The 22,535-nt window shown below is 39.5% G+C and overlaps 1 protein-coding gene across 3 annotated transcripts in view; it reads left to right on the plus strand.

The window, feature by feature from the left end:
• The window catches only part of lrp8 (low density lipoprotein receptor-related protein 8, apolipoprotein e receptor), a 210,416-nt gene that overhangs the window by 129,502 nt on the left and 58,379 nt on the right, over nt 1-22,535 (plus strand). For all 3 annotated transcript variants that reach the window (XM_017480588.3, XM_053683642.1, XM_017480586.3), the window contains exon 5: nt 20,543-20,926. In XM_017480588.3, the coding sequence (XP_017336077.1) occupies nt 20,543-20,926 (384 nt within the window). The remainder of the gene's footprint in view (nt 1-20,542; nt 20,927-22,535) is intronic.

Consider the following 22,535-nt stretch of genomic DNA (forward strand, 5'->3'; position numbering starts at 1 on the left):
AAAATGTGTTGAATTATAGAAAATAGTGCTGGATAGAAACATATTTGATCACCGTCGAATATTTGTTGGTGTTTCTGAGCGAATACATGAATACATGTTCTCTTAAAAACAATAATATTTGGGTTTAGTAATCACCCTTCATTTTTATGTATATATGCAGTATTATTAGTGTGATGTCCGTGATTGTGCCAATGAACTGAAATGCATTCCCATGCATTTAAAATAACACCAGTTATTTTTGCAACTTTTTTGATCGCACGAACAGAAAGTCAATAACTCGAATCTAAACAAATAATAAGATGGAAATACTAGATCAGACGGAACAATATATAAGCAGACCTGCCGACCTTTTGTTAGCATCGGAGTACGCTGCTACAGGATGTGTTAGCACATATCAGAAATATGAAAGAAAAGGGAAAAAAAGAACAGCCTTTTTTGTTGTTGTTGAAGTAGATGAGGCTATGGAAACTTGAATCTAAAATGATTGACAGTTGCGTACTCTAAATTATTACCCGGCACCATGAAAGCCCCTCTCCTTTACACTCATCTCACATAAGTAATCTCTCTTCCGCGCTCGATTTTCCCACTTGAAAGATGTACTGGCATGAAGCCCTGGATTTCTGTCCAGGTAAATGGAGAATGTTACCAGTTCATTGATGTTAAATCAAATGTATAATTATGTGTTCGACTTAGTTGGCATTTAAACAAGAATAATGTTAACATCAGTCGGTTATTAGTGATGCCACTGGAAAACACTTTTTCAGGCGAAAGTGTGTGTATATATATAGGCTTTTACAGAAACCAAGCGTCTGGTGGTTTCCGTTAAACCTCGTACCATTATAGTTTCTACCATATGTTAGTGGTTTGTGAAAGAACTATTGGAAATGTACCGGTTTTCAATAGTTATCAGTCCCCAGAATGCATCAGCCACTCTATATACACCGCCATATTGTCCACCATATGTGTGCATTACATGTTCTAGTACTCAGGGATACAATCTGACACACTTATGTCTTCTCTGGTGAGGATCAGTAGCTGTCATTATAACTCTGTGCGTTATTTAGCTGACATAACAGTCATCCTAGATGTTATTTGCATTTGGCTGAATCCCAAATGGCTTACAGTTTGAACCTAGCGCACTCCATAGGTTGGAGAAAGCAATTGTTCATTGCCTACATATACTGACATGCATAACGAATACTCATTGAGTGTGTGAGATCTCACGCATACTGTCTACCCAGCTTCCAGTGGAAATATCTTAGGAATTTAACCCACCTCTACTGCCTATATATCCGTGTTAAAAAAGCACTCACATTGCAGCAATTACCAAGCACCTACGTGATAACTATCGTGATTTTCTGATCCTTGATGTCTGTTCTAGAGTGTTCCACTGTCATTTCTGTTCAGCTGTAATAGCTTGTATGACTGCCCAGTGGTGTATAATTTAAGCTGATGATTGTGAATACCTGTAATAGCAGAACTAAGTGAATAATGCTCCAGTGTAATACATCACTCCATGCATTAAACACTTTTCAGTGTACACCTATGACACGAAAACTATTTAGAAAACCTATTAACATCGGCGGTCATGTCGAGAGTAATGTCCTAGATGGAAGGTAATGTTAAAAAAGTAAATCGTTATCAACGTATTTTGACATATGCGGCTTATGTGCTATTACATGTTTTAGTGGTTTAAATATCTAAGTACGGAGGACATGCGTCTACTTTGTTCGCTTGTTTCAAGCCCATCTGATAAGCATCGTTATGGGATATACTGAATGCTGAATGACTGAAATGTAACTCTGTACGAAAACAAAGCCTATATGAGTAGAAATGACCCCAGCAGTCGTATTATAGTGGTTGAAATAATTATTAATAGTTCTATATTTACTCGTTAAAGGCCAGCACAGTGGTGATCGCTGATCCTATCTGCATTTCTGGACACAATAAGCCTCATTATGTTATTGTGTTGCCAGTGGACCATGTAATCAGGGTCGTGGCAGAAATGTGGCAACCCGCACTAACAAACATTAAATAGCAGTTGAACGGCTGTAGTATGATGTGTATAATTAGCACGTTGTGGCATCCAGTAACTCTTATCTGTGTAAAACTGGCAAGGCTATCATTCGACATTACCCCAGAAGCTAGACATGAATAATAGATTTTCAGATATCACTTTACCTTTCCTGTACGCTTGCATTATTAAAAAGCATCTAGCATATCCTGTATTAAAAATGTAGTGTCAAAACACGGGGCCACTCGCTGTGCAGAGAAGGCTTTGGAAATCTTTTTAGACAAAGGTGCAACAATGTTACAGTGTTAAGAGAAAAAAGAAAAGATTTCATTTTTAGAAGAAGATATTGAAGAAGAACAGTCCAGGAACTAAGGGCATGCTTTCCAAAGTGTATGTGCGGAGACACAAATGGCCTGCCAAGGAGTCCAGTATCAGGACCTGATGGTATGTGAAGAGATGGAGGAGGAATGAGGGAGGAGGGTCGTGTAAAGGTCAGTTTGTGTTGCGTACTAAAAACCAGGAGCCAGTGTATGTGAGAAAGAATCAGAGTGATGTGGCTGATGTAGTGTATGACATATCTGGTAGATGAGATGTGTACAGTGCTGTGAAAAAGTATTTGCACCCGTCCTGATTTCTTCTGTTTTTGTGTATATCTCATACAAATAGTTTTAGATCTTCAAATGAAATACAACATAAAACAAAGGCAACCTGGGTAAACATACAATATAATTTTGATTTATTTTTATTTTTATTTTTATTGAAGCAAAGTTTTTTGTTGGAAAAAGTTCTCCAACACCTGTCACCCATGTGAAAAATTGGCCCCTTAAACTTAAAAATCTGGTTGTGCCACCTTTAGCAGCAATAACTGCAACCAAACGCTTCCAATGACTGGAGATCGGTGTTTCACAGCACTGTGCTTGGATTTTGGGTCAATCTCCTTTGCAGAACTGCTTTAGATCGGACACACTGAAGGGTTTTGGAGAATGAACTGCCTGTTTAAGGTCCTGCCACAGCATCTCAATTGGTTCAACTCAGGACTTTCACTAGGCCACTCCAAAACTTTAATTTGGCTTTTTTTATAGTCATTCAGAGGTGGACTTACTCCTATGCTTTGGATCATTGTCTTACTGCATAATCCAGTTGCTCTTGAGTTTCAACTTACGGACTGAAGATCGGACATTCTCCTTTAGGATTTTCCGGTAGAGAGCAGAATTCATGTTTCCCTCAATTATTACAAGTTGCCCAGACCCTGAGGCAGCAAAGCATCCCCACAACATCCCACTTCCACCACCATGCTTGAACCGTAGGTATGATGTTCTTTTTGTGGAATTCTGTGTTTGGTTTACGCCAGATGTAACGGGACTCCTGTCTTCCAAACAGTTCCACTTTCGAGTCATCAATCCACAGAACATTCTCCCAAAAGGTTTGAGGATCATCAAGGTGTGTTTTGGCAAAATTCATACGAGCCTTAATGTTCTTCTGGGTTAGCAGTGGTTTTCACCTCGCCACTCTTCCACGGATGCCATTTTTCTGATAGCGGACTCATAAACAATGCCTTTTATTGACGCAAGATAGGCCTGTAGGTCCTTTGATGTTGTCCTTGGCTTTGCTTCAGTAAATAACATTAGCATTTAAAAATTGTATTTTATGTTTACTCAGGTTTCCTTTGTTTTATCCGAGATTTTGTTTTAATTTCTGAAACAATTTCGTACGAGATATACACAAACAGAGAAGAAATACTTTTTCACAGCACAGTATATACTGTCGCTGTTGTAAGCTTTTAGGATGAATGCAAACGCAAAAGAATATACAGTAATTTAGATGTGGAATTATACATGCATGGGTCAGAATTTTAGTGTCAAATTGGGGAAAAATTGGGCAATATAAAGAGAGGAAAGCATTTTCCATTAGTATCTTAATATGAGTCTCAAAGGTAAGTGAGGAGGCAAAGGTTCTACCAAAGTTTCACACTAGAGTAGGAAGGACAATCCCTCCATCACTCTTTTTTGTCTCTGTTGAAGCTAACAAGAGAAAACGTGCAGCTTGTCATTTTACCGATGAACTGGGAGCGCAAAATCCTCTTCCCCGAAGGCCGTTAAAAAGCACTGACACTGAGAAAATGTTAAATAAACATCTCTTTACAGAAGACTTCACCGTATCAACTATTCTGCATTTTTCTTTGTTAAATAGCAAGACGTTTTTCAAATCTGTTCAGTATTAAGCTTAGATTATTAGGCATTCTCCATATGTGAATGAGTTGTTATTATAGAAATGATAATGTATTAGAACGAACTCATTACATAAACCTGTGGTTTGAATTACAGCTGGAGCAACTGTCAGAGGTGCTGGTATAGAAAATAAATCGATGCTTTGATTTAAAAGGTCAACCATGTTGTGGTATAAATATTTTAAGTTAATTATAAGTTATTATACATTATAGTTATTATACAGCTCCAACACACCCCTACGAATCTCCAACTGCTTTAATTACAGTGGGGGAAATAAGTATTGAACTCGTCAACATGTTTTTTCTGTAAATATATTTCCAATGAGGCTATTCACATGAAATTTTTTGCCAGACATCAGTATTAACTCAAGATATCTACACATATAAAGAAATCCAAACATTAAAGGCCATAAATAAAGTTATGTTCAATAAAGTGGAATGACACAGGAAAGTATTGAACACGCTAATTGAACTTTATTGCATAGTTAGTGGAGAAGCCTTTGTTTAGTACTGACAGCTTCACGACGCTTCCTGTATGAAGAAATTAATTGTCCGCAGTATTCCGGTGTGATTTTGGTCCATTCTTCTAAACATATTGCCTTTAAATCTTGTTCAGTTGGATTCAAGTCCGGTGATTGACTGGATTTTTTTTTTCTTTGAAACCAGTTGAGAGTTTCCTTTGCTGTACGCTTTGAATTGTTGTCCTGCTAGAACGTCCACCCACGTCTCATCTTCATCATCCTGGTGGATGGCAGCAGATTCTTCTCAAGAATCTCCCGGTAAAGGGCTCCATTCATCGTTCCTTCAGTTATATGAAGTCTGCCAGTACCATGTGATGAAAAACAGCCCCACACCATGATGCCTCCACCTCCAGACTTCACTGTTGGTGTAGTGTTTTTAGGGTGATGTGCAGTGCCATTTCTTCTCCAAACATGGTGTGTAGTATGACAACCAAAAAGTTCAATTTTGCTCTCGTCTGACCAGACTACACTCTCCCTGTGTTTCATAGGCTTGTCCAAATGAGTGGTAGCAAAGTTTAAACGAGCTTCGGCATGCCTTTTCTTTAGTAATGGAGTCTTGCAGGGTGAGCGTGAGCAGTGGAGTGCATTGCCTATTGTTTTCTCTGTGACGATGGCACCTGCTGCCTCCAAGTGTTTCTGGAGCTCTTTCCGAGTGGTCCTTGGCTCTTGGGCTACTCTTCTGTCTATTCTTCTGACTCCCTGGTCAGAAATCTTGTGAGGAGCTCCTGCGTGTGGCCGGTTGATGATGGAGTGATGCGGATAATGACCCCAATGGTGCTTACTGGAGGATTCAGAAGTTTTGAAATACGTCTGTATCTGATTCCATCAATATGTTTTACAACAATAAGGTTGTGAAGGTCTTGGGAGATCTCTTTGCTTGTACCCATCATGAGATGTTTCTTGTGTGACACCTTGGTAACAAAAATCCTTTTTATAGACCATCAATTTACTAACCCAGCTGATATTAATTTGCACAGATAGGAGGTATAATTACTTATGAATTTCAGTTGGTTCCTTGTCTTACCTTGAATTGGAGAACTGCTTTTTCTTAGCGTGCTCAATACTTTTCCCCCTGAGTCATTCCGCTTTATAACACATAACTTTATTTATGGACTTTAATGTTGTGAATTCTTTTTAATTTCCGGATTTCTTGAGTTAATACTGATGTCTGAGGAGAATTTCATGTGAATAGCCTCACTGGAAATATGTTTACTGAAATAAATGTTGACGCGATCGATACTTATTTCCGTAACTGTAAAACATAAATGGCATATAAGTACACTCTTTCTTTTAGAATTGATGGTAGATTCCATGGTGCACATTCTTTCTACCTGGTTTTGTGGATGATTTATTTTAATATTAATAAACCACATCAGCCTACTACTAAGTACCACAGAATGAATAATAATAAAAAATCATCATCATCTTTAGTGTAATTATTTGTATGTTCGGTCAATGATATAAGCCGAAGGAATATTAATTATGAATTAAAACATAGTTATTTCCAAAATGTCTAACAAATTGAAATAACAGATTCACCCAATTTATTGCTGTCATGGAGCCAAGGATTTATGCATTTTTATCTGATTTAAATGCTTTATTCTACAGTATAATCAGAGCTTATTTTGAGCTCTGCCGGATCTTGCGGAACAGAAAAACCGCAATGAAAATGTTAATTTTATATTACCAGTGCTGAAATATTGCTAATAACCAATCGTTAGCCTCTTTCACATAATGTAATCATTTCAAGTTCGAAGGTCACCTCTATTCGTTGTCACGAAGCAAAGCCTACAGTCACGTAGCGTGTTGAAGAGTGTGTCTTGTCGAAACGAAAGCAGTTATCATGAACAGCTTTTTTTTTTAAGAACACAAACAATGACTGAGAAAATAGAGCAAGATATTAAAAAGGCAAGAGTACGAGAGAGCGAGCAGCAGCAGGTCACTGATGCAGCAGTTTGCCGACCGTTCCCACAACTACACAGCAAAATCATGCAGAGTTGATTTAACACCCACAGTGTTGAAGTCACACCCTACAGTGTTTTATATAAGTCCATTGGACTCATATAAACACTACGGGTGTTAATTCAACACTCGGAATTTTACTGTGTAGCAGTGATAATGCTAGCCTGATTGTGGAAGGTTTTTAGAAGCGCTTACGAGGATAAACGTTGTCAACCTGTGCATGGCTTTGAAAGTGAGATTGACTGCTGGGAATTAAATAGAGTTAACAGCCCACGTACAGTCATTCGGGCTTTTAGGGAATACAGGGACTCAAACACAAAAAACGACCCAGAAGGACCGAGTGAGTTGTTGGCTACGGTGAATACCGTACCAATCTCGAGTGGAGCGCGAGCGGGGTTTCTCCAAAATGAATCTCATTTGTAGCTCGCAGCGTGAATCCCTTCTCATTCTCACCATCTCGTCTCGGATGTTTTTGAACATCGTGGGTCCACCGCTTACAAAGTTCAGTCCCGAGCCATTTGTGCACTCATGGATACTGTACGGAAGGGAGACAGGGAAGATGAGGAGGACACTGGCATGGAATATTTGTGGAATTTTTTGTGCATTTGTGCAGTTCATTTTAGTATATTGTAGGTAGGACTACTGTACGAAACGTAGTCTAGCTAACTGAGGAGACAGCACATGAGTTGATAGAAACGTTTCCCTTTGTACTGGGAATACTCACTGCTATAAACGCATTACGTCGCTGTACTAGTGGGATCGATTACGTAGGCCTACCTATCAGCACTGAATATCGTTAGCTACTTGAGATTCTAGAAGCACTTTTACGTGGCCGTAAGTTCGGGGACCGGGACCTTTCGCGTGCCTCCTGACCTGCCGGATCACTACCCTCTGATCGTTCCGGGACCTGCAGATTTACAAATTACTCACAAAAAAGAAAGTTATTACACGGTTATTATTATTATTATTATTATTCTTGAAATTAAATCGAATCATATATTGTTATAAAATCATTTTTATTCTACATTCGCGCCACTCTTAAGTCATGAAAATGCTGAGAATGTATCGGGTACGTGCACACACAGTCCAAAAACGATTTATTTTGTAAATAGTTAATCGGAATAGGAATATGTACACCCACACACTCACTCAGCGTGTGTGTGTGTGTTGGTATCCGCTGCTTATAAGCGAGTGAGTGGGTGTAATAAGTTTAGTCTGTGAGACTGCTGCACTCCCATCTGTTAGCACACGCGAGTGTTGAGAGAGCACCGCACTCGTTACATGTTCACGTCTCTTCTTCTATCCTCCCACGGTTTAGCAGCCAGGCTAAGGGCCGTTGTTAGATACGCTTTCACTCTCTTGTCAGTTAATTCGGTTATATTAGGATAGGCAGGACTGTTACCCATGCATAATCTGATGATGCTGAATTATAAATCTGTTTTCACACAGCTGTGTAAATTGGAAAGTATCGCCTTGATCGGTCAACTCTGCAGAATGTGTCTCAATCAGTGCGAAAACATTTCTAACGGGAATGAATTTGATCTTTCATCTAACGTGAAGATGTCTGTACGTCACCTTCACACACCTTTCCATTTTCTCTCCGTTTACTGTCTAATGTACCATTATATAACGTACTGTATTCACCCTCGGGGTGAAAAAAAAAAAAAATCAAATCCTATTCTATTTTTGCAGTCAGGAAAACTTTACCTGTAATATAAATTACACTGACCCCCTCAGGACACGTTTATTTTATGTCTGTAATCTATTCAAATATTATGCTCGTTTATTCATTTAAATCCCTAATTTCTCCATCTGGGGATTAATAAGGTATCTTATCTTATTATTATCTTAAATGTGCGCAGTGATATTCTGGCTATTTATTGGTGTCCCAGTGCTTTTCACTCCTGAAAGTTCTACTACCAGAACCCAAGATTCAAGCTGACGTTATGTGAAGCCTCGCTTTGCGTTTGACATATTGATTTTTGGATTAAACCCATTTAATTCAAGTGACCGTTCCCAAACTCAATAACAAATATGTTTGTTGGCCATGCTGATAATGATCATGAGAAGTAGTAACATATGGCCAAAGATCATGGACACATGACCATCATACCCATATGTGCTTGTTGAACATCCTATTCCGATGTTATCCCCCCTTTTTGTTGTTATAGTAACCACTCTGCAGCGAAGGCTTTCCACTGTATTTTGGAGCATGGCCGTGGGGATCAGGCACTGATGTTGGGTGAGGAGGCCCGGAATCCGTTCTGCGTTCCAGTTCATCCCAAAAGTGTTCAGTTGGGTTGAGGTCAGGGATCTGTGCAGGATACTTGAGTTCTCTGGCAAACCATGTTTGGTAACACAGTCATGTTGGATCAGGTTTGGGCGTCTTAGTTCCAGTGAAGGGAAATTGTAATGCTACAGCATACAGAGACGTCCTATACAATTGTGTGCTTCCAACTTTGCGGCAGCAGTTTGGGGAAGAACCACATATTAGTGCTGTAGTCGGGTGTCCACATATTTTTGGCCACACAGTGTTTGCTGCGAGCTTTAGGCATTTCAAGGGCAATCAGCTTTGTGTCAGACACACACAAATAAAATTTGTGTGAAATGACTGTGGTGCACAAAGGGGTCAGTGATGCATATCCAGAGGGTCGCTGACTGTATTGCTTTTTTTTTTTTTTTTTTTTAACCGCATGACTGTGTTGTTATTATTTAGATATCATATATTTAGGGCTCATTGATATTTGCTCACTCTTCTGCTCTGAAGAAAGGCTTAAGCCAGACAAAGAAATAATTGACGCATAGAGTGTTCAGTATTGTTGTTTTCTTTTGGCTTTCTTCTTTTAAACCTCCACCAGCAAAACATGAACAAAATGTAAACAGGTTACGTTCATCACCTACTTCGTCTGTTTACTAGTCTTAACACCTCTAGTTCTGACATAGTTATACTTGCATGAACTGCCTCATTGTAGGTGTTAAGAGCTCTTATTGAAGTCGTTCTCTCTCTCTCTCTCTCTCTCTGTGTGTGTGTGTGTGTGCATGTGTGTGACTTGCTGAACTTTGTCTATTTCCTCACATTGGCCTGATATTTCCCTTTGATCTCTGCTGCTATTTGCTAAGTGCCCCACAGGCAGTGCTGCAGCTCTCTGTAAACTCCTAGCTGCTCTTTAAAGGGCTCAAAAATGGCCTTGTCCTTCTGTAAACATCTGCCGACTGGCTGGGGACGACTCGATCCCAACCGCCATGTTATAAATGAATTTGTTGTACAGAAGTGGCATTCATTCCCTGAACAGCACAGACGTCATTCACAACATTTCTTCCACAGAGCCTGTTCGAGGAGGGTCGCTTAGCATCCTCATGAGATTAACAGGGATTAAGTTTGTTAGCAAGTTTGTTTGTCTTATCTTTAATATTAGTTAACCAGCTTGTTCTCTGTTTTTTTTTTTGTTTTTTTTTTCTGAATGATGATCATAATTACAAAATGACCAGGTTACAGTTTAAATCATATGTAATGTTAAGAATGTATCACTGACTCATTTGGATTATTTCCATACTAAAAGCTGTGTAATGTATTCATGCGTTTAAAATAACTAGAAGATCAGGCCAAAAAAAAAAAAAAAAAAAAAAGCATTTTCTCTCAATATTCCCTCAGAGAATTTTAAAGGACATTTATCATCCTATCAGGAAGGAAATAGATCCTGGGTTTCTTTAAAAAATAAAAAATAAAAACTATCGCTCTACTTATTTATGTTATACAGAGTAGAAGAAGCTCAGAGAGGGATTAGATGGGCAAATATACTTTGTCTCTTAAAATGCAAAGTATGTGTCTTTAGGTCCTTTCAGTTGATCCAGAATTATAGCAATCTGTCTTCAGTCTTCTTAAATTGAGGCCACTGGGTATCCTCCAGTTGCCCATGTTGAAATGAAAACCCTAAAGCGTGTTTATAAAGCCAGAGATGGACACAAGACTCAAGGAAGACAAGCATCAAGAGTATTTTCTCAAGAGTATTGACACCCAGGTAGTTGAATGGATTCCTTAGCTGTCACAGTGGCTTAGTTGTTAGCATGTTTGCCTTTCACATCCAGGGTTGGGGGTTCATGGAGTTTGCATGTTCTCCCCGTGGGTTTCCCCTGGGTACTCCAGTTTCCTCCCCCAGTCCAAATACATGCGTTGTAGGCTGATTGGCATTCCCAAAATATCCATAGTTCCATAGTGTGTGAATGTGTATGCGATTGTGCCCTGCGATGGGTTGGCACCCCATCCAGGGTGTCCCCCGCCTTGGGCCCCGAGTTCCCTCGGATAGGCTCCAGGCTCCCCTGTGTAGGGTAAACGCTATAGAAAAAGAATGGAATTGATGGATTATTCACTCCATGCTTCAGTGCTGATGGTATTTAAGGTTATCTGCAAAAGCATAAGGACATGTTCATCCAATTAGACAAAAAAAAAACTTCTCCAAGTGATTTTGTATAAAAGCATCTGTCAAATGCTGTTGATGTAAGTGTAAATGGAAAGTTATTACTCCTACACAAGAGCATCCAGTTCACTTTAGAAGAATTTATTAAGACTGCGTCCTGATAAACGGCACACTTTTTGCTGAGCCACTGATCTTGTTCCAAATATAGTTTTTATACTGTCTGTTATTGTGAAGGTTTATGCTTGGACACAGTGTTCAGTTTGTTTTCATGACAGAACTGACATGATGGGAAACGCATGAGGTGTTCAGTTCATGCATTTTATATATATATTATATTAATATTATATTATAGTATATACAGTGTGTATATATATAAGATGTATTTTGAAAGTGAATATTGAATTTTGAATATGACATGCAATTTGAATAATAAAATGAAAGAATAAGAATATCGAAAGAATCTAGATACGTTTTATATATTATATATTATAACTATTATAAATAGTTAATTAGCTGATTAGATCTCTTCTCAGGTCGACATGTCTGTATTATAAATTCTTTATTCTAATATTATGAGATACTGGATTTTTGATTTCCGTGAACTGTGAATCGTAATCATCGAGATTAAAACAAAAAAGGCTCGAAATATTTCACTTCATGTGTAAAGAATCTAGAATATATAAAAGTTACACTTTTTTAATTAAATTGCGGGAAAATTTTTACTTTCCCACGATATTCTAATTTTTTTTAGATGCACCTGTATGTATATGTATATATAATTTTGACTTTCAAAATACAGTATCACTTAAAGTAAAAGCATTGCCAATTATTATACCTGATGGATTGTTATACCTGGAATTTTATAAAAAAAAAAAAACAACTCTTCTACTGTGTTTATAAAACAAACAATTTTCTCCATTCAGGTCTAAAATATTGACTAAAATTTAATTTTGAACAAAATATAGCAATATTCTTGCCATACATATTTTGATATTTTAAAGTATTTTAAAATACTTTTAAAAATCTAAAGTTTTCATTGGATTCTAGCACAGATTTTTGTCTAGAAATGTAATTGTAAAGATATACCACAGACATGCTGATCCAGAAAAAAGCCTCACACCCCGTTCAATATGTTTATCTCATTTTCCTGCAAATCGCCCAAGCTTTTAAAAGAAAATTATCAATGGGCTTTACCATTATGTGTGTGATTGTCAGGTCTGCGTGCTCTACCATTATCCAGAACGCATTTTTACAGCTGGTGAGAGACCATTAATTAGCTTGTCTAGACTGAATGTGAAATTATTCATAGTTAAACCAAATTCAGTTCCAGAGGAATTGGTGTGTTTGTAATGATTATTATTATTATTTATTCTTCTTCTTCTTTTTTTTTTTTTTTTATCTCTGAGCAAATTATTTTCTAAAATGGAGCACATATAAGTACCACACTCATTACACAGGTCAGCCTTGTATCAGTTGAATGCACACAGCATGAAAAATATCATGTGCAATTTAGGCACAATCTTAAAACGCAGTGTAATTGTTGCTAAGTTGGAATGTTTGCCCTTTTAAAATTCCTAGCCGGTCATTTTCTGTAGCGTAGCAAGAAACACTGCACATTACACACATTGGCAATAAAGTGCCACAAATCACCCTCACCAGCTGTTCTCCAAGTGTGGGACAGTATACTGCAGACGCAGTCAAGATAATCACACTTCCCTTGTTAAATTTTAAGGTATTGATTCAAATTGTGTGGATTATTTTTTCTGTGTGTCTATGTATGAAATATATATATATATTTTTAATGGTTTTCCCAAAGAGCATAAAGGACATCAAGGTCATACAGGACATCTCATTATGTCCTGTATGATAAATATGTTCATTCAAGTAATCTTAAAGTAAACAAATCTGTTTTTAAAAAGAAGTAACCTATAATAACGAATGAAACAGGCAATACGAACCAATTCTTTGTAAATCCGAAGTGAACGTCTGAAAGCGAAAGCTTGGCCTAGAGAGCAAAAACTACTAATCAAATGATTTTGTTGTCTTTAGTTTCCAATGGGGCAGCTGCAATACGAATGGGTATACATTTCTGGTTAATTTATTCATTTTAACAATACTTACACTGTCAACTAGGGATAACGGGGGGCGATTAGTTTTTCACACAGGTGATAGGTGTTGGATAACATTTTTTGCTTCAATAAAAAAATAAATAATAATAATAATAATAATAATAATAAAACCTGTATTGTGTGTTTACTGAGGTCGCCTTTGTTTTTTGCTGTATTTTGTTTGAAGATCTAAAACTATTTAGTATGAAATATACACAAATTTTGAAGAAATCGAATCAAATAGTTTTTCACAGCACTGTAACTTGTATCGTAGATTTTCCACAACATGAATTCTAACTATGAACTGTTCAAATGTGCAACGTTTTGTTCATTAATACATTAAAACTAGTTTTGATGGGATTTGAACTTCCTGTCTTTCAGTAACAAGCTCCCTGAGACGCCACTGCTCTGGAGTTTTTTTTTTTTTTAAAAACAAACATTTTTAGACAAAACCCAGATCTCCACTTCAGTCATTTCTATTCACTGAGCCAGCATTTTGGACACTGCAGTGAGTGGTGTAACCCAGATAACCTTCCTCTGCCTCCTTCTTCGGCTTAGTGCTGGTGAAGCCTGTGTCTCTGTGCTAGCCTCAAACCCTGCCCACTCCAAAAGCTTAGCAGTGTTAAGCAGCCTCACTTACAATGTGATATTTGTTCTCGACATCATAGCTACAATCTCGCTGTCCTCACCACACACACCAGATCCCCTGGAGAGAAATGGTCTCTATAGCTCGTAACTATAACGATGCAAGCGTAATGCCCGTGTGTTCTTGAACGCTCTATTAACTTGCTGCTTGTGTACCACAGGGGAGATGTGCAGTGTAGCATTATCCACTGTACCCTGAAACTCGGTTTTGTTTTGTCTAGTGGTATTGATATGATACAGACTGAAATAAAGGTATTATCGGTATTATTACTATTATTATTATTATTATTGTTGTTGTTATTATTATTACTATTATTAATGTCCAAGACACTACTGGTATAGGACCATTTCTATTCTATCCGGATAATTAACTGCCTCTATACTAGCTTGTTGTCACAACCTGTTTACATGTGAAGAGTTTTGTTCTTAGTTCTCCATGTGTTTTTGTTTATTAGACCGTGTGCCTTTGTTTCTGTTCTAGTCCTTTCTCCACTCATGCCTTGCCATTGGTTTGTTTGTTGCTGATTGTGTTCAGCTTTTCTGTGTTTGGTTTGCTTGATTAGTTTGCCTTCTTACATTATATGGCCAAGTTTGTCAACCCCTGACCATCACACCCTTGTGCTTTTTGAACATTCCATTCCAGATTTAGACCTCTCTTTGCTATTCTAGGAAGGCTTTTCACTAGATTTTGGAGCGTGGCTGTGGGGATTTCTGTTCATTCAGCTACAAGAGCATCAGGGACTGATGTTATTGGGTGAGAAGGTCTGGGGTGGAGTAGGTGTTTCAGTTCATCTTGGAGGTGTTCAGTGGGGTTGAGGTCAGGGCTCTGTACAGGACACTCGAGTTCTTCCACACCAAGTCTTCATGGAGCTCGCTTGGGTAGAACAGCATTGTCATGCTGGAACAGGTTGGGGGCCCTTTACTTCCAGTTAAGGGAAATTGTAATGCTACAGCAAAGACATTCTATACAGTTGTGTGCTTCTAACTTCACGGCAACAGTTTTTGGAAGGCCCACATATTGTACATGATGCCTTCCAATAATATTGGCACCCGTGGTAAATATGATATTGTTTAAACTTTTGATCTTTTGTTTAAAAAATTCACAAAAATATTCTGCTCTCATGGATATCAAACAATGGCCAACACAACACAGGTTTATTAAAATAAATATATTTTGTTAAATATAGGTTTGCAACAATTATTTCCATCTTTTTATTCGATACTTTGTGCTACGTCCCTTTGCCAAGATCACAGCTCTGAGTCTTCTCCTATAACGCCTGATGAGGTTGGAGAATACATGGTAAGGGATCTGAGACCAGTTCCTCCATACAGAACCTCTCCAGATCCTTCCAAATTCAAGGTCCACGCTGGTGGACTCTCCTCTCCAGTTCACCACACACGTTTTCTATGGGTTTCATGTCAGGGGACTGGGATGGCCCTGGCAAGATCTTGATTTTGTGGGTAGTACTCCATTTTTGTGTTGATTTTTATGTATCTTCTGTTTGTCAGATTTGTTGTATTTTTCATACGTTACCAAGCCATAGTTTTGTAGCTGTAGCCAAACATGTGCTTCCTCCGAGACACATGAAGCCAACCCACAGCATTTTTTTTAACTTACGCTCATTCTACATCACAGGGCAGGAAAGCGCTATCTGCCCTCTTCCACATACCTGAGCTCACGGAAGCCCACAATTAGCAAGAGTCGCCGTGACTGATGAGGGAAAGTGAGAATTGCTTTCCTCGTTGTTTTGAACTGTGTCTGTGTATTAGTTTATGTATTTGGGCCGTGCCTGTAATAACCCCGTCTGAAGGCACTCTGACTGCAATCCTGACTACGATTCATACCAAAACTTATTAAACAGCACGGATTTTATGCACGTGAGTACGGTCCTCTCACTCCCGTACGTTACACTTGTGGTACACGCGAGTGGGATTTCAGTAACAGAGTTTTGACTTATATCATAATATTCTCAGCTATTTATTTAACAACAGTAACCAGTCAATATCTGTGACACTCTCAATTTTGCGATGTTAGCTATTCCAGCACCATCATCCTCGAGGTTTGGCATTTTATACTATGATAGCTTGAAGATGTTCAGCATTTCACCCTTTCTTTGTGAGATAACAGAGTGAGCTCAAATGAATTGAGCACAATTTGACTCAAACGCCTATATCTAATTGTTTTTTTTTAAATTATTATTATTTTTGGGGTACTGTAAAGCTCAGATTAGAAATTTTTGAATAGTGAGACACCTTATTTATTGAAAGGAGTCTCTGCAACAAAACGTTATTCTTGCATATCTTATATATAAAAATTTTTCTCTTTTCTATTTCTATTTTTGTTCCATTCTGTTAATTGAATAATTGGCTGTATAATTAATTAAAACAAAAATTCTGCTAAAGCGCAGCATCGTGTCCAGTGTTACACTTTAAAAGCCTGAGAAAGCATGGAGCTATTCACGGCACATACCTCACATACAGCAGATCTCTCGATCATGTCTGTGTGGTCCAAGGTCAGTATGATCTTGCTAATCTAATGCTTTATCTATGACCTGTCTGCTGCTTTGGATGAAACGGTGTCTCCTTGATTCACAATCAATAATGTTTAATTCCTCTCCTTTTTGTTACTTTCTACTCTTTTGATTCTCTATTTTAGCCCTGACCTTTTTAACAGATAGCATCATACTGACTTCATATGTTCATCGATGTCCTTTGATGGACCTGAAGCTTCTCCGTGGTCTGCTCATGCTCCTCTGGCCTTCGGGGGAAAGAAATGTTGGTCAGAGAAAACAATCTGTGACAATCCCATTAAAAACACGCCATGTTTGATGTGCAGCAGAGGAATGGTGTAGCATCAGTCCAGCATCTTATTCACCCACTTATGAGCCTTTACATTACATTACGTTTACAGCATTTGGCAGACACCCTTATACAGAGCGACTTACAGTTATCTCATTTTATACAGCTGAGCATTTGAAGGTTAAGGGCCTTGCTCCAGGTCCCAACAGTCATGGCTTGGCAGTGCTGGGATTTGAACTCACGACCTTCCAATCAGAAGGCCAAGGTCTTAACTGCTGAGCTCCCACTTCCCTTTATGCTTTATCCCTTATCCTGGAGCCTTTATCCCAGCTTGTTTAGTAATTCCATCCTTTCACCTTGGTTATTTAGCAGGCGAAGAAAGGGTACTGTAGGTGATGTATGATTTAGGAGTAAGGCCTGAGCGATATAACGTTCTACGAATTTACTGGTATTAGCAGGGCAGCTCTGTAAAAATTGTGTTCATAGGCATGACACTGTAGAGCTGTGATGGGGCCCGAGGCACAAATCGGTTTATAATTAGATTTAATATTGCGGAATGTCCGAGAGACATGTTACATCCTGTTCCCACCTACGGTATAGCTGCTATGAACAGATTCTCTCTCTCTCTCTCTCTCAATCTCTCTATCTCTATCTATCTATCTATCACACACACACACACACACATAAAGTGCAGCCTGTCATTTTACAGAGAAAATGGAAAACGTAACTGAGACTGAGAGCACTTACAGCCGATAAAGCACACTTTCTGGCGCTCAACCAGGATGTAGTATAATAGAACATTAATCAACTTTCGGTTGATATCTTCAACTCCACACTATCCATCCATTAATTCTTTTCCCATAACAGCACGCCTGCTTGTGTTATTCCTTATGAATTCTATACTGTATATTTTGCACTCGTTACTGGAATGTGAAGGAAGTATTTAATTGCTTTTATTTTGTCACATATATATTTCAGCACAGTGAAATTACCCTAACCCTTACACTTTTTTTCACATAACCCAGCTTGTTAGGAAGTTGGAGTCAGGGCGCAGGATCACGGCACTCCTGGAAGGGCCTTGATCCGCAGTGTTAGCTTAGCAGTGCTGGGGCTTGACCTGCTGATCAGGAACTCCGAGTCTTAACCGTTGCCCACATAGTACTGCCGTAATGAATCCTGACGTTACACTCCTCATCGAGCGGGAGCGTCTAGAACATTCTGCTTCCAACAAAGATACAGTACGGCTGTGTTTTTGAAGTCTGAAACTTGGAGTGGAAAGGAATTAGAAAAGCCGAATCATTCCAGTGTGCTGCTTCTTAAAATGCTTATCACAAATTTATTCAAAGTTTAGTCCTCCATGAATGAAACTACAGTACCCATCAGCCAATGCACATCACCAGAGTACTGATCACACACACCGTGACTCAACTCATTAACAACTCACTCCAAAACACACACACACACACACACACAGAGTATTCATATAGCTCTGTTGCACAGGATTTTGATTCATTTTTGCTACTTCTGGTCTTGGCCCACGTTTGTTCTCTCATTTTGTGATCATAACCTCGTTCTTCGATAACCTGTTTGTCCATCGCCTGACCTCGTGCCTGTTTCTGCACTCTGATTTTTGTGTTATGATTTGGATTTGTTCACATTTGCCAGTCTCTTTTAATAAACGCATTCCCAACAACTGTCACCGTCTCGGCTGCCTGACCGCAGTGCTGAACTTTTGTCTCTCTTCTTTTTCTTTTCTCTCTTTGATTTTAATCCTACATTTAATTATACATTAAAGTGTTGCGAGTATTCAGTTATATTAGTCAAACGTTCTTAAAATGACTGTTCGAAACTATGTTCAAAAATGTATCAGTATATGACTTATAAACCAATATTATCTGTTATGAGAATATTAAATATGTTAAATATTGCAAACATTTACATTTATTCAATTAGCAGACGCTTTTATACAAGGCGACTTACAAATGAGGAAATACCAGCAAAGCGATATATCAAGCAGAGAACAATACAAGTAGTGCTACCGTGCGAGAGCTTTTAATGGAGTTCTAGAGAAGCAGAGTCGAGGTGTAAGAGCCGGAGTAGGTTGTTTAGTTGAGTGTTCACAGAAGAGGTGGGTCTTTAGCTGTTTTCTGAAGATAGAGACGGATTCTGCGGTCCGGATTGACTTTGGAAGTTCATTCCACCACTGAGGGACAGTTAGTGTGAAGCTTCTGGAAAGGGACCTTGAGCCACACTGAGTAGGCACCTCTAAGCATCGGTCATTAACCGATCGCAGATCGCGTGAGGGAACGTAAGCCTGAAGGAGAGTGCTGAGGTAGGGCGGTGCTGTTCCACACAAGGTCTTATACGTGAGCATCAAGGCCTTGAATTTGATACGGGCGGACACAGGAAGTCAGTGTATGGAGATGAATATATCTGATACAATCAGCATCAGAATCCTTATCCGTGATAACGGCTGAGTGCTGAGAATGTCTCTTTTTGTTATTCTGGATGTTCATATGTTCCATTTTAAGCACTTGGAGCCTAGTTTGCTAACGGTTTGAAGCGTTGGGCGTGAATCTGTGAAAGGAATCTATGGAGGACAAAATGTGGCACTACAAATCCTACCGATTCAGAGACTAGCACGGCTGCTTGATAATGCCATTGTCCCAAGGGTGAACGAGTTTAGAGAGATACCCTTTGCAAATGATCCTGAATAAGCTTTTTATCAAAGCCTGACTTGATTGTCAGTGTACACACACAGATACACACACTTTAACATGATTTGCATATTAATAAAGCCTCTTCACTCAGATACATACATCCCCCCCGTTTCAGATTCGCAAATTTCACCCAGCATGTATACTCGAGCTCGAATCTAACAATAAATCCTTTTATCAGAGGTGTACAAGACGAAGTGTAAAACCAAACAGCTTTAGAGCTCAGGGTTATTTAGTGTAACCCTCTTAAACAAGGACATACACCATTAAAACCGCCTGCCTAATATTGTGTCGGTCCCCCTTGCACCACCAAAGCAGCTCTAACCTCTAGAGGTGTGCTGTGGTATCTGGTCCCAAGACGTTAGCAGAAGATTGTTCACCCAAAATTGAGAATTCTGTCATCAATTACTCACCCTCATTTCGTTCCTTGAACGTGCGTTCGTCTTTGGAACACAAATGAAGACATTTGAATGAAACCTGGGAGATTTCTGTCCCCCCGTTTGAAATCAAAACTTTCAAGCTCCAGAAAGGCATCGTGAAAGTAACCCACGTGACTAAAGTGGTTTAATCGCAAATTTCTGAAGCGATGCAAATGCTTTGCTTTAGTTTGCTTTAGTTTGCTTTTTTTTTTTTTTTGCTTTAGTCTTTATTCACCAGATATCTTCACGAGAGAACCACGACGCATGCGTGTCGCGTTGACGCGAGGGCGGACAAAAAAACATCCTCGAGAACGTCCGGATACAAGAGGACCCGAAAGCGCTGCTGAGAGCAGAGGAAGAGGGACACTGTACACACACTGAGTCACACAGGACAATCTTTGTAACTGAAGCTGAAGCTATTTTGTGAATAAAGGTTTTGGGTTTTTCGCTTCATAAAATCGGGATTAATCCACTGGAGTCACATGGATTACTTTTATGATGCCTTTCTGAACGTTTTGGAGCTTGAAAGTTTTGGTTACTTGAACTTTACACGGAGGGACAGAAATCTCCCAGGTTTCGTTAAAAACGTCTTCATGTGAGGACAAATGGACATCTCATGGGTTTGGAACGACATGAATGAGTAAAATCTCTATTAATGTATATAGTGAAATAGACATATTGACATATGTGTGTTCCTCCTCCTCCTCTTTCTCAGATGCGAAGGTTTGTCCGCCGAAAGAGTTCCAGTGCCGGAACGGCATGTGCGTGGCCCCAGGCTTTGTCTGCGATGGTGACGATGACTGCGGAGACAACAGCGATGAAGAGAAGTGCACATCACACACAGCCACCACATGCAGTCCTCAGGAGTTCCGCTGCAACAACTCCGAGTGTATCCCGGCTCTGTGGAGCTGCGACGGCGACCCTGACTGCAAGGATAAATCAGACGAGTCGGTGGAGCGCTGTAGCAGCAGGAACGAGCCGCAGAAGCCAGGCTGCCCAGCTGGAGAGTTCCAGTGTGGCAGCGGAGAGTGCGTCCATCTCAACTGGAAATGTGACGGGGACCCGGACTGCAAGGACAAGTCCGACGAGACAAACTGTCGTAAGTACAGATGCAATCAGCGTCACGGCCAATGCCGAGAGAACTGGCACCAAACAACTCTCTATATAAACAGGAATATCAAGTGAAATAAAATAAAATGGAATCATAAAAGGACTCAAGGAAACAAGGAGAGGGGAAAGAGGGAAGGAAACAAGGAGAGGGGAAAGAGGGAAGGAGATAAGGAGAGGGGAAAGAGGGAAGGAAACAAGGAGAGGGGAAAGAGGGAAGGAAATAAGGAGAGGGGAAAGAGGGAAGGAAACAAGGAGAGGGGAAAGAGGGAAGGAAATAAGGAGAGGGGAAAGAGGGAAGGAAATAAGGAGAGGGGAAAGAGGGAAGGAAATAAGGAGAGGGGAAAGAGGGAAGGAAACAAGGAGAGGGGAAAGAGGGAAGGAAATAAGGAGAGGGGAAAGAGGGAAGGAAATAAGGAGAACAGGAAGGAGGAAGGGAAGCATGGAGAAAGTGAAGAAGGGATGAAGTAAAGAACAAAAAGATTAAAGGAAATAACTAGGGAAGGAAACCAGAAGAGAGAGAAGAAGGGAAGGAGGAAGTGAAACAGGGTAGTATAAATAAATGTGTATGGTTGAAATTAGTTTCGAAGACAAATGTAAATAGTGAAGTTATGTATAAATATAACAATAACAGTATCACAAAAAATAAACCACAAAACCCCCCATCTGAAGACCTTCTTGTGTGGGTAAACTCCAAGTTACAGCTTTACCCCTGAACTGTTACAGAGCACTGACACTGGAGACTCCTTCCTGGAGACATCTTCTCGCAGAAAAATTCATCATAACAATTACGCAAGCGACTTTTATCGGTTTATGTGGCGAGTCAGCCGTACAACTGCCCTGTAAGCAGTTACTGTATAAATGGTATAAACTGTGTGTGTGTGTGTATGAGTGTGTGTCAGTGTGTGTGCGTGTGTGTGTGTGTGTGTGTGCGTGTATATGTGTGTGTATGTGTGTGTATGTGTGTGTATGTGTGTGTGTGTGTGTGTGTGTGTGTGTGTGTGTGTGTGTGTGTGTGTGTGTGTGTGTGTGTGTTCCAGTCTAGGCCCGTTTGACAAGCATCTTAGTGTCTGAGCCATGTAAACCTGAGTCATTTGCTGTAAAGAGGAAATCCGTGTGGTGCCATTCACTAGTGCCCTGCTTGTTGCTAAGTAACCGTGTGTGTGCGTGTGCGTGTGCGTGTGCGTGTGTGTGTGCGTGTGTGTGTGTGTGTGTGTGTGTGTGTGTGTGTGTGTGTGTGTGTGTGTGTGTGTCTGGGGTACAAAGGAGGCCTCTTGAATTTAAGAGTCTCTCCTTGTGCAATACTTCATGCGTTTCATTTCCAATTCCGACACCTGCATATGTTTTTCCAGAATCAATGTCGAACCTGAAGCTTGTCACCCGTTCAGCTGATTAGAGTGAAAACAGACAGCAACAAAAAACAAAATCCAGACGAGTTTGTAAACAGTCTGGCAGTCAGGTTTGCTTTAAAAATCTTAACATGAAGTCAAACGTTTATGCAACACATTTTTGTAAAACGCTTTTCTGAATTTGTTCATTCATCTCCAAGTTCTCTATAATTCACCTTTTCAGAGACGGGACTTCTTTTTCACGGGGAACAA

The sequence above is a fragment of the Ictalurus punctatus genome, chromosome 11 (assembly GCF_001660625.3).
Source record: "Ictalurus punctatus breed USDA103 chromosome 11, Coco_2.0, whole genome shotgun sequence".
Lineage (NCBI taxonomy): Eukaryota > Metazoa > Chordata > Actinopteri > Siluriformes > Ictaluridae > Ictalurus > Ictalurus punctatus.